General features: G+C 43.1%; 1 protein-coding gene across 1 annotated transcript in view; it reads left to right on the forward strand.

The window, feature by feature from the left end:
• The window catches only part of TERB1 (telomere repeat binding bouquet formation protein 1), a 42,226-nt gene that overhangs the window by 20,109 nt on the left and 6,594 nt on the right, over positions 1–15,523 (forward strand). The window contains exons 11-15 of the mRNA XM_029911817.1: positions 699–808; positions 2,594–2,958; positions 7,172–7,233; positions 11,197–11,367; positions 12,076–12,165. Coding sequence (XP_029767677.1) covers positions 699–808; positions 2,594–2,958; positions 7,172–7,233; positions 11,197–11,367; positions 12,076–12,165 — 798 coding nt within the window. The remainder of the gene's footprint in view (positions 1–698; positions 809–2,593; positions 2,959–7,171; positions 7,234–11,196; positions 11,368–12,075; positions 12,166–15,523) is intronic.

Genomic DNA, 15,523 nt, shown 5'->3' on the forward strand with positions numbered 1-15,523 from the left:
TTGATAAGTACTGGGAAGCTACAGCGCTCATTGAAATTCAGATCAGGTCCATGGTAAAGTTGTTTTTCAAGGAACAACTTCTACAGAAGCAAGGTTTACTATAACTGCAACTCAGTATGACCCCAGTTCAGCAAAGTACAGAAGCACATGCCTACTTTTAAGCACATGAGCAATTCCAATGGCTTCAGAGAGACTAGTTACATGTTTAAATATCTTGATGAACTGGGGCCAATAGCTATAATTGCAGTTTACATTTTGAAATACATTGACGCTATATGGAACTTTCATTCTACTTCATTATCCCCAAATTTACTATAAACAGGTTGTAATATACACTGCTACCTCGATATAACACGAATTTGGATATAACGTGGTAAAGCAGTGTTCCGGGGAGGCGGGGCTGCGCACTCCGGTGGATCAAAGCAAGTTCAATATAACGCGGTTTCACCTATAACGCGGTAAGATTTTTTGGCTCCCGAGGACAGCGTTATATCGAGGTAGAGGTGTATATTGTAACTGAATAGTGGATTTAGGATTTTTATTTTTTAATGTTTAAGCTATTAAAAATATAAAATGAAACATTTTTCAATATATTATTCAGTGTTGAAAGACCACATTTTTATTTTATTTTCTGCTTTACAAAGCTGAGAAATTGTCTCTGAAAATAAATGAATATTCATTAAATCTGAATGATGCAGAACAGTTGAAAATGGATCTACAGATTAAAGAGAGGAATCTAGAGGACTACTGGAAGAAAGTAAAAGAAATTTTACACAGAATAGAACTTCTTGAAAAAGAGCATGATGAGGTAGGCACATTTATTCAAAATACAGTAAACCTAAGCAAATCTCTCAAAAGAAAGCTTTCTCCTCAAGAGTTTAGGGAGAAGTAGGAGGAAATACATTAGATAATCTCAGTGAACTATAAAAGTGGGAAAGAATTGGACATCAGAGAAACTATGTCCTACAACTCTTCCCTTTGGCATTACTGTATATTATAAAAAGATAGAGATGAGGGGAGGCACTCAGAGAAGGAATGAATACAAAGTCGAGATCCTAGTTTTAGTGCATTGCGAGAAACTGTACAAAATATATTATATTGTAGAAAATCCAGTTCTGTAGTACTTAGTATGCAGTTAATCCAGGTTGAACAGTGTGGCAGAAAAAGAATACCCACTTTTTTTTAAGTGTCTTTAATGGGTTGTGCTCACCACCTCGGTGGCTCCTGTTGGTCACTCCAGGAATTAGCTCTGTCCTAGCCACAGAGCACTCTCTGTGGGTGGTGTCCCACCCACTGCCTGCTCGGCTGTGCTGTCTGGGACCCACGTTGCTCCCTGGCTTGCGGCATCCTCTTCTGGACACAGCCCTCCGGCTGTGCCCCTACTCTATTCTCCCCTCTTCCAGGGGGGTATCAGCAGTCCTCAGTCTGCACCTGCTTTCGTGCAGTCCTCAGGGACAAGGCACAGTCCATTGGCCATGCGCCTCTGTGGTAAAGTGCGCTGTAAGGGGGGAAGGGAGGACCCAGGCCCACCCGTTACTCTGGGCCCGATCCAGGACCCTCTAGCAGCAGCTCCCATGTCCCTCCTTCAATCCCCTCTTCTCCCTGTGAACCCTGGGCCACTTCCCCTTGGCCCGTGCACCTTCTTGGCCCATTTCCACATTTGTGTGTGAAATGCCTGTGCAGTCATAATAATTTCATGCACAAATGTGTACTCAAATTAAGCATCCAAATATCTAGCTCTAAACTGTAAACGCTTAAGCCTTCTTATGCTAGGACTCTGTTTATATCTTGTTTGAATTGATAGACCCAGGTAACTATCATGGTTTATTGAAAAGTAATAGTCTATATGTATTTCAAATTAATTAAAATGTTTCTTATGTTTCAAGGATATATGCAGCAACTTTCAAACTGTGGAAACAGTACATAGCCATCAAAAACAGTATCCAGCTAAAAAAGCTATATACTTTCTGTAACATAAGGGAACAAATCAGATAAAAAAAAAAGCCTTGTAATCAACCCTGTGATAGAAATGGAGATAAAGAACCCAAATTATGCCAAGTGACAAAGCTAGAAAATAGTTGTGTGAATTGACCTAGAATCATGCTAGAAAAGCTGTAGGCATATTGGTCTGAGTGTAACAGAAAAAGATGCTGAAATATTCAGATAGAGCGCATTAATGTATACAGATTATTCAGTGTTATATAGTACTGTATCTGTCTTGTTCAGCATGCAGTTCAGTCTTTCCTTGATGGTTTCCTATGTCTGCCATTACTATCTGGTCCCTTTAGGTAGTCAGTAGCCAAGTGCTCAGTGACTTAATTTACATGAGTCCCAGGCTTCTAGAACTGCTCTGTAATACGACCCAGTTTATTGCTTTCAGATCCAAGTTCTCACTAGGTTACAGTTCCTTTAAATTATTTCTCATAGCTTTGCTGGATTTCTTGTTAACAGTGTCTAACTAGAGCCAGGCACTTCTGCAGCTTTGTAGTTAACAGGGTCTACCCTCAAATTGCCCAGGTCTGTCTTCTTCTCACCCTACAGTAGGATTTATTAATGCTTTGTACAATCATTAACTGGTATTTTTGTAATATAGGAAACAGTAAGAAGACAAATATTTGTTGATATACCTCAGGAAGCAGTTATGCAAACGACATCAAAATACCATAAAATGAATGCCAGTGACCAAAAAGCAAACACTGAAAGAACACATACAAAAATGCAGTGTTCACAGCTAAATTGTAAGTCTGATGATTTGGTTCGTACTACATCTGCAAATAATCAGTCATCCAAAAATGGAATATTAGAGACTGTGAATCTAGTAGATGCTTCTACCAGAGAGAGTGAGCAAAATGTTACTCTGCATTCAGCTGATAAACTACACACAGGTAGTGTACAAAAAAGTCATACTACAAATGAACGAACTGCTTGTGAGAAGAAACAGTCTGTTCCTCAAGCAAGGTATAGTATTTGATGTCTCAATGCAAAGTAAAAATGTAAAGTTGCTGTTCACTTAATGAAAATTTCAAAATCAAAAGGTCATTTTATTTAATTATTTTTTACTAACTAGCTCTTTATTGTGAGAGAAAACAGACAACTTTTTGTCACCACAGCTTTTCTTAGGTGTAGATGTAGTATCTTTGACATCTTAGATCAAAGAAAATAGAATCTCAATGCAATAAAGAAAAAGGAAAAGCATTTTGTCTTTGTACTCTAGATGAAGTGGTTGCAGCTATCTCAAATGCATTTATAGGTACTATTTTAAAAATCTGATATAAGATTAAATATTTGAACTATAAAATCCATAATATTTTCCCCCCAGTTTTCTCTCACGTTTCTTTTCATAGAATCATAAAAGATTAGGGTTGGAAGAGACCCCAGGAGGTCACCTAGTCCAAACCCCTGCTCAAAGCAAGACCAACCCCAGCTAAATCATCCCAGCCAGGGCTTTGTCAAGCCGGGCCTTAAAAACCTCTAAGGATGGAGATCCCACCACTTCCCTAGGTAACCCATTCCAGTGCTTCACCACCTTCCTAGTGAAATAGTTTTTCCTAATATCCAACCTAGACCTCCCGCACTGCAACTTGAGACCATTGCTCCTTGTTCTGTCATCTGCCACCACTGAGAACAGCCTAGTTCCATCCTCTTTGGAACCCCCCTTCAGGTAGTTGAGGCTGCTATCAAATCGCCCCTCACTCTTCTCTTCTGCAGACTAAATAAGCCCAGTTCCCTCAGCCTCTCCTCATAAGTCATGTGCCCCAGCCACCTAACATTTTCGTTGCTTTCCGCTGGACTCTTGAATTTGTCCACATCCTTTCTGTAGTGGGGGCCCAAAACTGGATGCAATACTCTAGATGTGGCCTCACCAGTGTCGAATAGAGGAGAATATTCACTTCTCTCGATCTGCTGGCAATGCTCCTACTAATGCAGCCCAATATGCCATTAGCCTTCTTGACAACAAGGGCACACTGTTGACTCATATCCAGCTTCTTGTCCACTGTAATCCCCAGGTCCATTTCTGCAGAACTGCCACTTAGCCAGCTGGTCCCCAGCTTGTAGCAGTGCATGGGATTCTTCCTTCCTAAGTGCAGGACTCTGCACTTGTCTTCGTTGAACCTTGTCAGATTTCTTTTAGCCCAATCCTCCAATTTGTCTAGGTCACTCTGGACCCTATCCCTACCTTCCAGCATATCTACCTCTCCCCCCCAATTTAGTGTCATCCGCAAACTTGCTGAGAGTGCAATCCATCCTATCATCCAGATCGTTAATGAAGATGTTGAACAGAACTGGCCCCAGGACAGACCCCTGGGGCACTGACTGCCAACTAGACATCGAGCCATTGATCACTACCCATTGAGCCAGACAATTTAGCTAGCTTTCTATCCACCTTATAGTCCATTCATCCAATCCATACTTTTTTAACTTGCTGTCAAGAATACTGTGGGAAACCATATCAAAAGCTTTGCTAAAGTCAAGATGTATCACGTCCACCGCTTTCCCCATATCTACAGAGCCAGTTATCTCATCATAGAAGGCAGCCAGGTTGGTCAGGCATGACTTGCCCATGGTGAATCCATGTTGACTGTTCCTGATCACCTTCCTCTCCTCCAAGTGCTTCAAAATTTCTTGAGGACCTGCTCCATGATTTTTCCAGGGACTGAGGTGAGGCTGACTGTCTGTAGTTCCCCAGATTCTCCTTCTTCCCTTTTTTAAAGATGGGCACTATATTTGCCTTTTTCCAGTCATCCAGGACCTCCCCCCAACGGCCACAAGTTTTCAGAGATAATGGCCAATGGCTCTGCAATCATATCAGCTGACTCCCTCAGCACCCTCGGATGCATTAGATCTGTCCCCATGGACTTGTGCATTTCCAGGTTTTCTAAATAGTCCTTAACCTGTTCTTTCACCACTGAGGGCTGTTCACCTCCTCCCGATACTGTGCTGCCCAGTGCAGCAGTCTGGGAGCTGACCTTGTCTGGGACCGATTCTACTGGCCATGAATGAAGACTGATGTGGAGCAGTATTTTAAGACCCGTGCCTGGTGTATACAACGGAAGACTCTACCCACGAGAACTGCTCCACTGTTTCATCTTCATAGTGAAGGCCTTTTGGATTTGGTCTGTATAGATTTTCTCACAATTGAACCCGATAGCAGAAATACTTGTAATGTACTAGTCGTAACTGATCATTTCACAAGGTATACACAGGCCTTTCCCACTAAAGATCAAAAAGCTTCTACTGTTGCTAAAACTCTTGGGAGAAGTACTTTGTGCATTATGGGTTGCCCAAGCAGATGCACTCAAATCAAGAATGGGATTTTGAGAGTCAATTAATTCAGGAACTTCTGACTATGCTAGGTATAAAAAAATCTAGAACAACACCTTATCATCCACAGGGAGACCCACAGCCTGAATGATTTAATCGGACCCTGCTTAATATGTTGGGAACCTTGAATACCAAACAGAAATCTAGATGGAGCCAGCATGTTAGCCATCTTGAGCATGCTTACAACTGTACCCAAAATGAGGCCACTGGGTATTCTCCGTATTTCCTAATGTTTGGACGTGAAGCACAATTACCAATAGACCTCTGTTTTGGGGTCTCAGTGGATGGGTCTTCCCACAGTCTTACCTCCAGTATGTGGCTAATTTAAAAAAGGACTTGTGTGCTGCTTATCAACTTGCTCAGGTAGCATCTGATAAGGTGAACCGGGGCAATAAAGACTGTTATGACCAGAAGGTGCGATACTGTGATCTGCAACCCGGTGATCGTGTTCTGATAAAAAATCTTGGGCTCTCTGGAAAACATAAACTTGCGAACCATTGGGATTAGCAGCCCTAAGTTGTGGAGAATCAAATGCTCAGGCTACCTGTATATCACCTAACGCCTGAAAAGAATGGCGGCCCATTAAAGACTTTACATCGAAACCAACACGTCTGGGGCAACATGTCAGAATGGATGACCCATCAGATATCGAGCCTACCCCTCTACCCAGATCATCTAACCAAAGGACAACTGACGTCTGAAAGTTCCTCCCACAACTCCATAGGTGGTACTAATCCTGTGCCTGGCCCTGCTACCATGATGGACATAATTGGTCCCCCAATCAGAGACTGATTCTGAGGAGGTTTACCCTGAATATATATCTATGTATCATGAACCCTCAGATGTGTCTCCTGGGTCTGTTGTACTGTCACTTGAGCCAGATCAACCTGAAAGCGCAACTAGCACACCCCCTTTAAACCTTGAAGCTCTTTCTATTCTTTCCTATGGGAGAAGTTCATAGGGAGGGCGTAGATATATGCAACAATCCCCCTGTGTCTTCAAGTGTAGGGAACCAGGCTGCTACAGATGTTGCTCCTTCTACAATGAAGCCAAAGCTGACGAAGCTTTATTAACACCTCCTGTAGGGGAGGAAGAAGGGATGGCACAGCCCTTAAGGAGGTCCCAGCGAGAAGTCAGGTCCCCTCAGTGGTTAACATATGATGTGGTTGGAGACAGCAATGAGGTGTCCATCCCCACAGTACATCATGGGGTGGTTGTGCTGAAAGATTTTAAAACACCTGTGGAGTCCAAACCAGAATATGTATCCTCTGAGAATGAGCTCAAGTGTTTTTCGTGGTGGTGCTCACCTCAGGCTAGATGCCTAAATTGTGCCTCTTCTACTGGGCCTAAACTTTACCCTCCATTGAATGTTTTCCCAGCTAGCAGTAGAAATTAAGAATGTATGTATTATATTGTAAATTAATCTGGTTTTCTTCTTTGTTCTGGTTCCTTAATGGGGACATTAAGGATTTTTCGGGTTGGGGGAGAATGTAGGCACCCTTTACTAGAGGGGCCTCTGAACTTTATTGGGAGTGTTCCAGTTGGGAAGATCCTGTGTGATGCAATCTAGCCTTATAGACTACAACTCCTATGATGCTTGGGGAAAGGGTGAGAAACCTTAAATTAGAGTGAATAAAAGAAGACTCGGCACATCACTTCTGAAAGGTTGCCGACCCCTGGGTTAGACAGACACGTCAGGGATAGTTTAGCTATACTTGGTCCTGCCTCAGTGCATGGGGGCTGGACTAGATGACCTCTCAAGGTCCCTTCAAGCCATATATTTCTATTATTTTAAATGTTATTGTGAGATTTGGTTTTAACTTTCTTAATGTGTGTTTGATCTTTCCAGTGAACACTTGTTTAAACAGCCATCAATGACTGTTCAAAATCTGAAACAGGCACAAGTAGCAGGTACGAATAACTGAAGTATATTCTTTTTTTCCAGATAATGTTGTATGTTATGGATTGTTATTGGAAATAAAATATGATCCATATCGCTTACCTTTAAAGCTATATTTTATCATACAGTGTGTATCATACTGTATGTACACTCCCATTCCATTATGTACAGTGTTATAAATTTGTTAATATTTGCGTAGATTTGGAATTTTATATTAAATAACTATTAAAATGAGAATCTATTTCTTTTGTTTAGATTTTATCTTCTAAAATGTTTTACTTTAGTATTTTTTTGTAAAATATTTCTAACATTACACAAGATAAGTTTAGATAAATGTTTTCTGCTATGTCTGAAAACAATTTTGGATTGAGCAATGAAAGCCATCAATAGTACAAGAATTTGTTTTGACTTCTGCTCTAAATATTGGGTAGACAAAGGAAACAATCTTGTGAGCTGGCATTTAAGCATGTGTATTGTTCCATTTTGATTTCAGTGGGACTATTCGTGCATTAAATTAAGCACATGTGTAAATGTTTGTAGGATGGGGCGTAAGGGATTAGTGTTGATCTCTGCTTCATTATAGCCAGTGTATTTTTCATACTTCGGTTCTGATCCACCTAATCTTTATTCTTGAATAACCAATTGACAATTTAGAGGAGTAAGAATTTCTCATCTGAATAAGTGTTTGTGTGATTGGTACCTTAGAAAGGGCCAAATTGTGCTCTGTTACATCACTGTAAATCAAGCGTAAGGACTACTACATGTGTAAGGTTTTGGAGGATCAGACTCTAGATTTGAAATAAATACAATGAACCTGATATCCAACTTCATATCTATTTTACACAGTTGCACCAGGTAAAACTGGTATGATCAAATGAAAAAATCAGGCCCATTGCATACAATGAAACCAAGATAAGTACTGAATTCCCTGGAGTTAATCTGGATTTACACTAGAGTAACTGAAATTCCCATTTGACCTATAATATTTTTTTATTCTTTGCTGTTGTGTAAATTAAACATCTATATGTCTTCTAGAAATGTAAAATAAAATTGGACTTATGTATACTGTGGAGAAGTTACCACCAGAAAGACAGTTTGCTTTTTCCATCCTAGTGAAATACACTTTTTTCAAATTTAGAAACAGTTACATTTTGTTCAGACTCAACAAACAAGGAAATAAGTATTCCAATTACTTCTGCAACTCCTAAAATGACAGATTTAAGGTGCTCAGGTAAATGATATTTATCTTAGACTTTTTATTATGATTCCATAAAAATCTTTTTATGTCCCATCAGAAATACATTAAATTACTTGATATTACTTCTGATTTGACGCATCTACAATAGTAATAAATCTATTGCCTGTAGCCTATTTTTCTCCCCAGTAATAAAGTGTAATTGTCCCCATCTGCCACTGGGCAGATTGACCAGCCAGAGCAATCTAAATAAAGCCCACACGCTCAAGTTTAGGTCCACATCCTTTTCCCAAACAGAAGATTTGGATATTTTCCTGCTTTCTGTAAGCAGAAAGGGGAGAGAATATATTCTTTCTCTGCTAAATAGGTCTCCTGACTACTACATCCCCACCCTGCTCCACTGCTAACCCTGGATGTCTCACTACTAAGCATAGGCTGTCTCAGCAGTTGCTGCTTGCAACCTGCAGTCGCATAACCTGTCGTGTGCTTTCTGAACTCAGTCCCCTCAGCCTTAAAGGGGCAAGCCAACAAACTGGGATCTGTGAATTTGCCAAAGGACCAACACCCTGTCACAGACTCACACTATTTTTTTAAACTTATGTTAGTATCCAACTTGTCTAATCCTGTACGCATATGTTTGTGGCTAAATTGTAGCATTAAGTCACAGCCATTTTATGGGAACACTGCAAAACTGCATTGCTCCAGAGGGTACAGTGGCTATGCCACTATTAAAGTGGTTGTAGTATGCAGTGCCTTTCACTTCTCACACAGGTGTTAGAAGCATGCTGTCATCCCTCTCTGGCCACTATATACAGCTTAGTATTAACACTGTCTCTGGCCCTGGGCACAAGGACTTCTTGTACTTGTAGGGTGACCAGATCACAGGGATGAAATATCGGGACGCGGGGGGGGGGGGGGGGGGGGGGGGGGAGGGGGAAAAAAAAAAAAAAAACGGCGGCGGAGCAAAAAAAGTTTCTCAGTTTCGCAGGGGCCGGGGGCATTAGCAGGCCCCAGCCACGCCACCGGATCACACACAGTGCCCTGGCCGTGCGCACTGCCTTCCCCGCGGAACCTCCCGCCCCCTGGCCCGTCCCGGGCACATGCGTCCCGCCGCCAGCGGGGAGCCCCGCACCTATCCTGCTCGGCTGCGCTCCAGCGGCTCCTTCCCAGTGGGGCTCCCCGGCAGCAGCGGGGAAGTTTATCAGTTCGGGGGACCCCGGCCGGCTCCTCGCCCCTATCCGCCGGCCGCCCCGCCTGGGACAAGTCTCGCCCCCGCAGCCCTTCTCCGCCGCGTGTCTCCAGTGGGCGGCCCACGCCCCCAGGCCGCGCCGCCCACCCAGGCCCTGCCCGCTCTGCGCTGCCCCCAGACCCACCATGCTGCTCCATGGGCTGCAGGGCTGGAGCAACCTCCACGCTGCACTGCAGCGCTCCGAGCCCCGGCCGGCCATAGCCCGTGTGCCCAGGCTGCTGCACAGGGGCGTCTCCTCCCCAGGCCTGGCTTGGGATCCAATGGGGCAGTGAGGGGGCGGGGCTGGGGGCAGGGATTTGGGGAGGGATCCAATGGGGGAAGGAGAGGGCGGAGTCAGGGCGGGGGGGGCGAGAGCCCGTCCGGGCTCCGCCTGTGCGCCGGAGCGGAGGGCAAAATTGTTTGTCCAGTGTCAAAATTGTTTGTCAGTGACGCGGGACAAACAAGCAAATATCGGGACAGTCCCGACCGGGACATCTGGTCACCCTATGTACTTGGCCCCTGTGCATGGGCAGTGCATAATGGAGGCTGGGGGAGCCTAAGCCTCCCCAAACCTCACATCACTGGGGGGTGGGGGCAGTGAAGGATTTGAGCCCCTGGAAAAATCTCATCCTGCCACAGCCCCAGTGGTGGGGGCACAGCTTTTCTGGTTTCAGGGACACAGAGGGCGGGGGGAGGAGCGAGCAGGGGTGGAGCATTGGGGGAAGAGGCGGAGTGGGGGCAGAACAGGGGCGTGGCCATGGGGGAAGGGGTAGAATTGGGGAGGGGCTCTGGGTTCAGAGCTCTAGCCAGGGCCCAGAGCTCTGCCACTGTCCCAGCTGAGGCTGAGAGCTCTCAGCTGACTCCCCCCATGGCCCCAACCGAGCTCTCAGCCCCCGCTTCCCTGGCTAGGGCCATGGGGGGAAGGGCAGAGCTCTCAGCCCCATCACTCTCCAGCCAGTGTCACGGGGGACTGAGAGCAGCAAGCAGGGACAGAGGCTTGGCTGGAAGGGGTGGGGCCTTGGCCAGAAGAGGGAAGCTTCGCCCACTACTCATGCCCCAATGTGAGTGTGCAAAGGGAACAGAGGCTCCTTGTGTTCTATCCTGTACTTTCCTTGTACTTCTACACAGGGTCTATACATCATCTGGCCCTTTGTGGATATAATTTATTTTCCATGGACTTCATAAAAACAAATGTATGTTTTTGGAGAGCTACTACAAAGTGTTAAACAGGCATTTTCAAAAATATACATTTTAGGGCCAGTCTTCCTTGACGTGTACATGGAAATCTAAGAACAAATTGAACCCTTTTTGGGCAAAACAACAAATCTGCTGGGTTTAGTAGTGGCTCATAGAATGCATGCTGGGGCTTTAGAACAAGGGTTTGCTGGCTGCATCAAGGTTGAACGTTGCAGAACATGAAAGAAGGAAATTAAAATAAGTATCACTATTTGGAAAGACTGTGGCATAAGCTCTACAAACCACTTTGAAGACATTTCTACATCTTATATATGCTATTTCTACAACGTAGGTTTTTTGTTTTTGTTTTTCCAGGATGTATAACAGTAGGACTGCCTTTCAATAGCAGAAATTTTAGCAAGATCTTGCATACTTGTCCACATCAGTGTGATCGTCACAAAGTCATTCTGGAAGCTGAAGAGAGATATAAAAGGGGACTAAAAAAATCGGTTATCTGTAATAACAGTAGTTCTGAGGCTTTTAAGAGTAATTATGAGGATTTTTTATAATAGATAAGGGTATAGTTTAAAAGGTATTTGTAATTAGTAATTTGTTTTGACTGATTCTGATCTAGTAATCTGACATTGGTGTAACTCCATTAACTTAATTGGAGTTAGTCATAATTTATACTGGTGTATACTTGAGATCATAATTAGACCCCTGGTACCTGGGAGTAGAAACTACAGTTAACATCTCTCTTGTGTGTTCCTTGGTAATTGGCTGTATATCCCAGGGCCGCCCAGAGGATTCAGGGGGCCTGGGGCAAAGCAATTTCGGGGCCCCTTCCATAAAAAAAAGTTGCAATACTATAGAATACTATATTCTCGGGGTCCCTGCGGGGCCCGGGGCCTGGGGCAAATTGCCCCACTTGCCCCCCCCTCTGGGCGGCCCTGGTATATCCTCATTATGAACTTGGATGAGGCTGTCTGTCCTCTTAGCCAGAATTAGTAAGTCCCTGCCTTCTACCATTAGGAAAGAGTGAATGAGTGCATGACAGCACAACAAGCCCTTTATCATACCAATATCACTTCCTCAAGGATGTGAGAGGCTTAGAACTCTTGATTGAGAGGGAAATTGCATCCTCAAATACATGTAGCTTTCTACTGAAAAAAGAAGAGACTGGATTTTTAGAATGAAAGATTTTAGCTGATAGCATTTATGATGATGATAAAACGATTGTCCTGTGCTTTCCAGAAATACTGTTGACCCCAGCTAAGAAAGGAAGACTGAATACAGAGTCATCAACCTTCAAGAGCAGAAAAAATCTTGAGGAAAATTTCCAAAGTAAGGACCCAGTCCTGCAACTGAGGCTCATGCAAAAACTTCTTACCCTCTGTTGCTTTTTATTGTATGAGTAATTCTATTGCACGTGTACACAAGGGGTATTTCTACACAAGCCTCCCAGCCCAGATCCAGACTTCTTGTATCAGGGCTTGTGTTAATATGCTAAAAACAGCCACGTAAATGTTGTTTCTATGTTCTGGCTTGGGCTGGAGCTCTGGCTCTGAAGCCCTCCCACCTTAAGAGCCTGAGCCACATTGTAAAAGCAACGTCTACCCAGTTATTTTTAGCATGTTAGTTTGAGTGCCACTAACACAAGTCTGTGGATCCTGGCTTGGAGGCTTGCTCCCAGGTGCTATGTAGACATACCCGTGCAAGACTTAATTGTGAGATCTTTTGTATGGGGAATTATGTCCTCCTCTGGGTACTCTACAATATTAAGCATAACTATGTCACTCCAATAATAAATAATAAGATGGTATCTCATTTCGGTGCAGCAGAAAATAGAGAAATAGGCATTTTTGCTTTTATTAACAGGAGATTGTGGATGGATTTGAAGCAATGGGGTTCCCGAACTGTGGTGGAAGTAGAGCAATAGAGGGCATGCATCTCCCTATTTTGGCACCAGACCACTTTGCTACAGAGTACATAGACAGAAAGGGCTACTTTTCTATAGTTATGCAATTGTTGGCAGATCACCAGGGATGCTTCACCGACATCTGTGTTGGCTGGTCAGGGAAGGTGCATGATGCGTGCATTTTAAGAACACAGAAAATATGCTGCAGAGTGCCTAGTAGTTCTGAAAGCACCCACTTGTTACTGTACAGTGTGACACAACTCATAGGATCAGTGATAGTAATAATCAGACATTTACAGCAAACACCACAAAATCAATAGGTGCATTGACTGTTATATTCATAGATATACATCAAGCACCACACAATTCCTAACAGGCCCCAAAACATCAGGGTCAGGTTGAGCACAGAAAGCTATAAGCAAGGCCTTTCTTTCCTGACTGGGAGATTACTATTGGCAATGTTGAAATGCCTGTAGTGATCCTGGGGGACCCAGCATACCCCTTGGTCCCTGACGCATGAAGCTGTACACCAACCACCTTGACAGCACCAACGAAGGATTCATCTACCTGTAGGTGAAGCTGAATGTGCTTTAGTAGGTTGAAGGGACACTGGCATTGTTTACTCACAAGATTGGATCTCAATGAAAAAAACATCCCAGTAGTTATACCTGACAGCTGTGTCCTGCATAATATCTGTGAAGCAAAGGGGGAGGATTCTTAGGGTCAACATAAATAACAGTGTCTACACTCACACTGCATCAATGTCAGTACATTTGCCCGGGCTCAACGCCACTTGGGGAGGTAGTGTTACTGCATCACTGTAACCGAGCATTTTCATTAGTGGGAGACAAATTTAAGTGTAGACACATGCACAACTATGTCAACATAAGGCAGCGTACATCGCCCTAACTGTAATGTAGACCAAACTATTCACTTCAATGGATTTGCTCCTGATTTCCACTGATGTGAGAGGAGAATCATGCCAGTTTTGTTGAAATGCACATTGACAGGTTACAACAAGATCAGAGTATTCTTGCAGACTTTGTCTATACATATTCACAATTGTGAATTAAGTAAGGAATTTACTAGTAAGTACAAAGTCAGTATTTTAAAGCACTTTTCCTGGAGCATTGTATCGTAAATATTAAATGCAAAAAAAGGGAATTTAGTGACCTCAAGAAATGAAAAGCTTCAGCTTTATAACCTAGGAGGCTGAAGTCTTCTACCCATTCACAGAACAGGCACAGTGCAGGACAGCAGCAGTTGCCCCTGTAACTGCCTCCCAATAATTTGCATAAACCTTACGTACCAACAACTTTCAGAATGAGAAGGGAGTTCAATATTCATGGCTCATTCATTCTTTAGTCTCTTTCCCTTTATTCCCTTTATTGGTTACTGGTGCCATTTGTGATAAGAGGAATCTTGGTGTGATGTATACATCTGCACTAGGGCTGTCAAGTGATTAACAAAATGAATCGCGTGATTAATCGCACTGTTAATAATAGAATGCCATTTATTTAAATATTTTTGATGTTTTCTACTTTTCAAATAAATTGATTTCAATTACAACACAGAATACAAAGTGTACAGTGCTCACTTTATATTTATTTTTATTACAAATATTTGCACTGTAAAAAAACAAAAGAAATAGTATTTTTCACCTAATAAAAGTACAGACGTGCAATCTCTTTATCATGAAAGTTGAACTTACAAATGTAGAATTATGTACAAAAAAAACCTGCGTTCAAAAATAAAACAATGTAAAATTTTAGAGTCTGCAAGTCCACTCCGTCCTACTTCTTGTTCAGCCAATCGGTCAGACAAACAAGTTTGTTTACATTTGCAGGAGATAATGCTGCCCGTTTCTTGTTTACAATGTCACCTGAAAGTGAGAACAGGCATTCTCATGGCACTATTGTAGTCGGCATAGCAAGATGTTTACGTGCCAGATGGCTAAAGATTCATATGTTCCTTCATGCTTCAACCACCATTCCAGGGGACATGCGTCCATGCTGATGACACGTTCTGCTCGATAACAATCCAAAGCAGTGTGGACCGACACATGTTCATTTTCATTATCTGAGTCAGATGCCACCAGCAGAAAGTTGATTTTCTTTTTTGGTAGTTCGGGTTCTGTAGTTTTTGCATTGGAGTGTTGCTCTTCTAAGACTTCTGAAAGCATGCTCCACACCTCATCCCTCTCAGATTTTGGATAAACCTTGGGTCGAGTGCTGTTGCTATCTTTAGAAATTTCACATTAGTACCTTCTTTGCGTTTTGTCAGATTTGCAGTGAAAGTGTTCTTAAAATGAGCAACATGTGCTGGGTCATAATCCGAGACTGCTATAACATGAAACATATGGCACAATGCAGGTAAAACAGAGCAGGAGACATACAATTCTCCCCGAAGGAGTTCAGTCACAAATTTAATTAACACATTTTTTTTTAATGAGCATCATCAGCATGGAAGCATGTCCTCTGAAAAGGTGGCCAAAGCACGAAGGAGCATGCTAATGTTTAGCATATCCGGCACATAAATACCTTGCAATGCCGGCTACAAAAATGCCATGCAAATGCCTGTTCTCACTTTCTGGTGACATTGTAAATAAAAAGAGGGCAGTATTATCTCCTGTAAATGTAAACAAACTTGTTTGTCTTTGCGATTGGCTGAACAAGAAGCAGGGCCGGCTCTAGGCACCAGCAAAACAAGCTGGTGCTTGGGGCGGCACATTTTTAGGGGCGGCATGGCCGGCGCAGAATGCCGCCCCTAAAAATGTGCCCCGGC

Source organism: Terrapene carolina, unplaced genomic scaffold, assembly GCF_002925995.2.
Source record: "Terrapene carolina triunguis isolate 2854851 unplaced genomic scaffold, T_m_triunguis-2.0 Scaffold130, whole genome shotgun sequence".
Lineage (NCBI taxonomy): Eukaryota > Metazoa > Chordata > Testudines > Emydidae > Terrapene > Terrapene triunguis.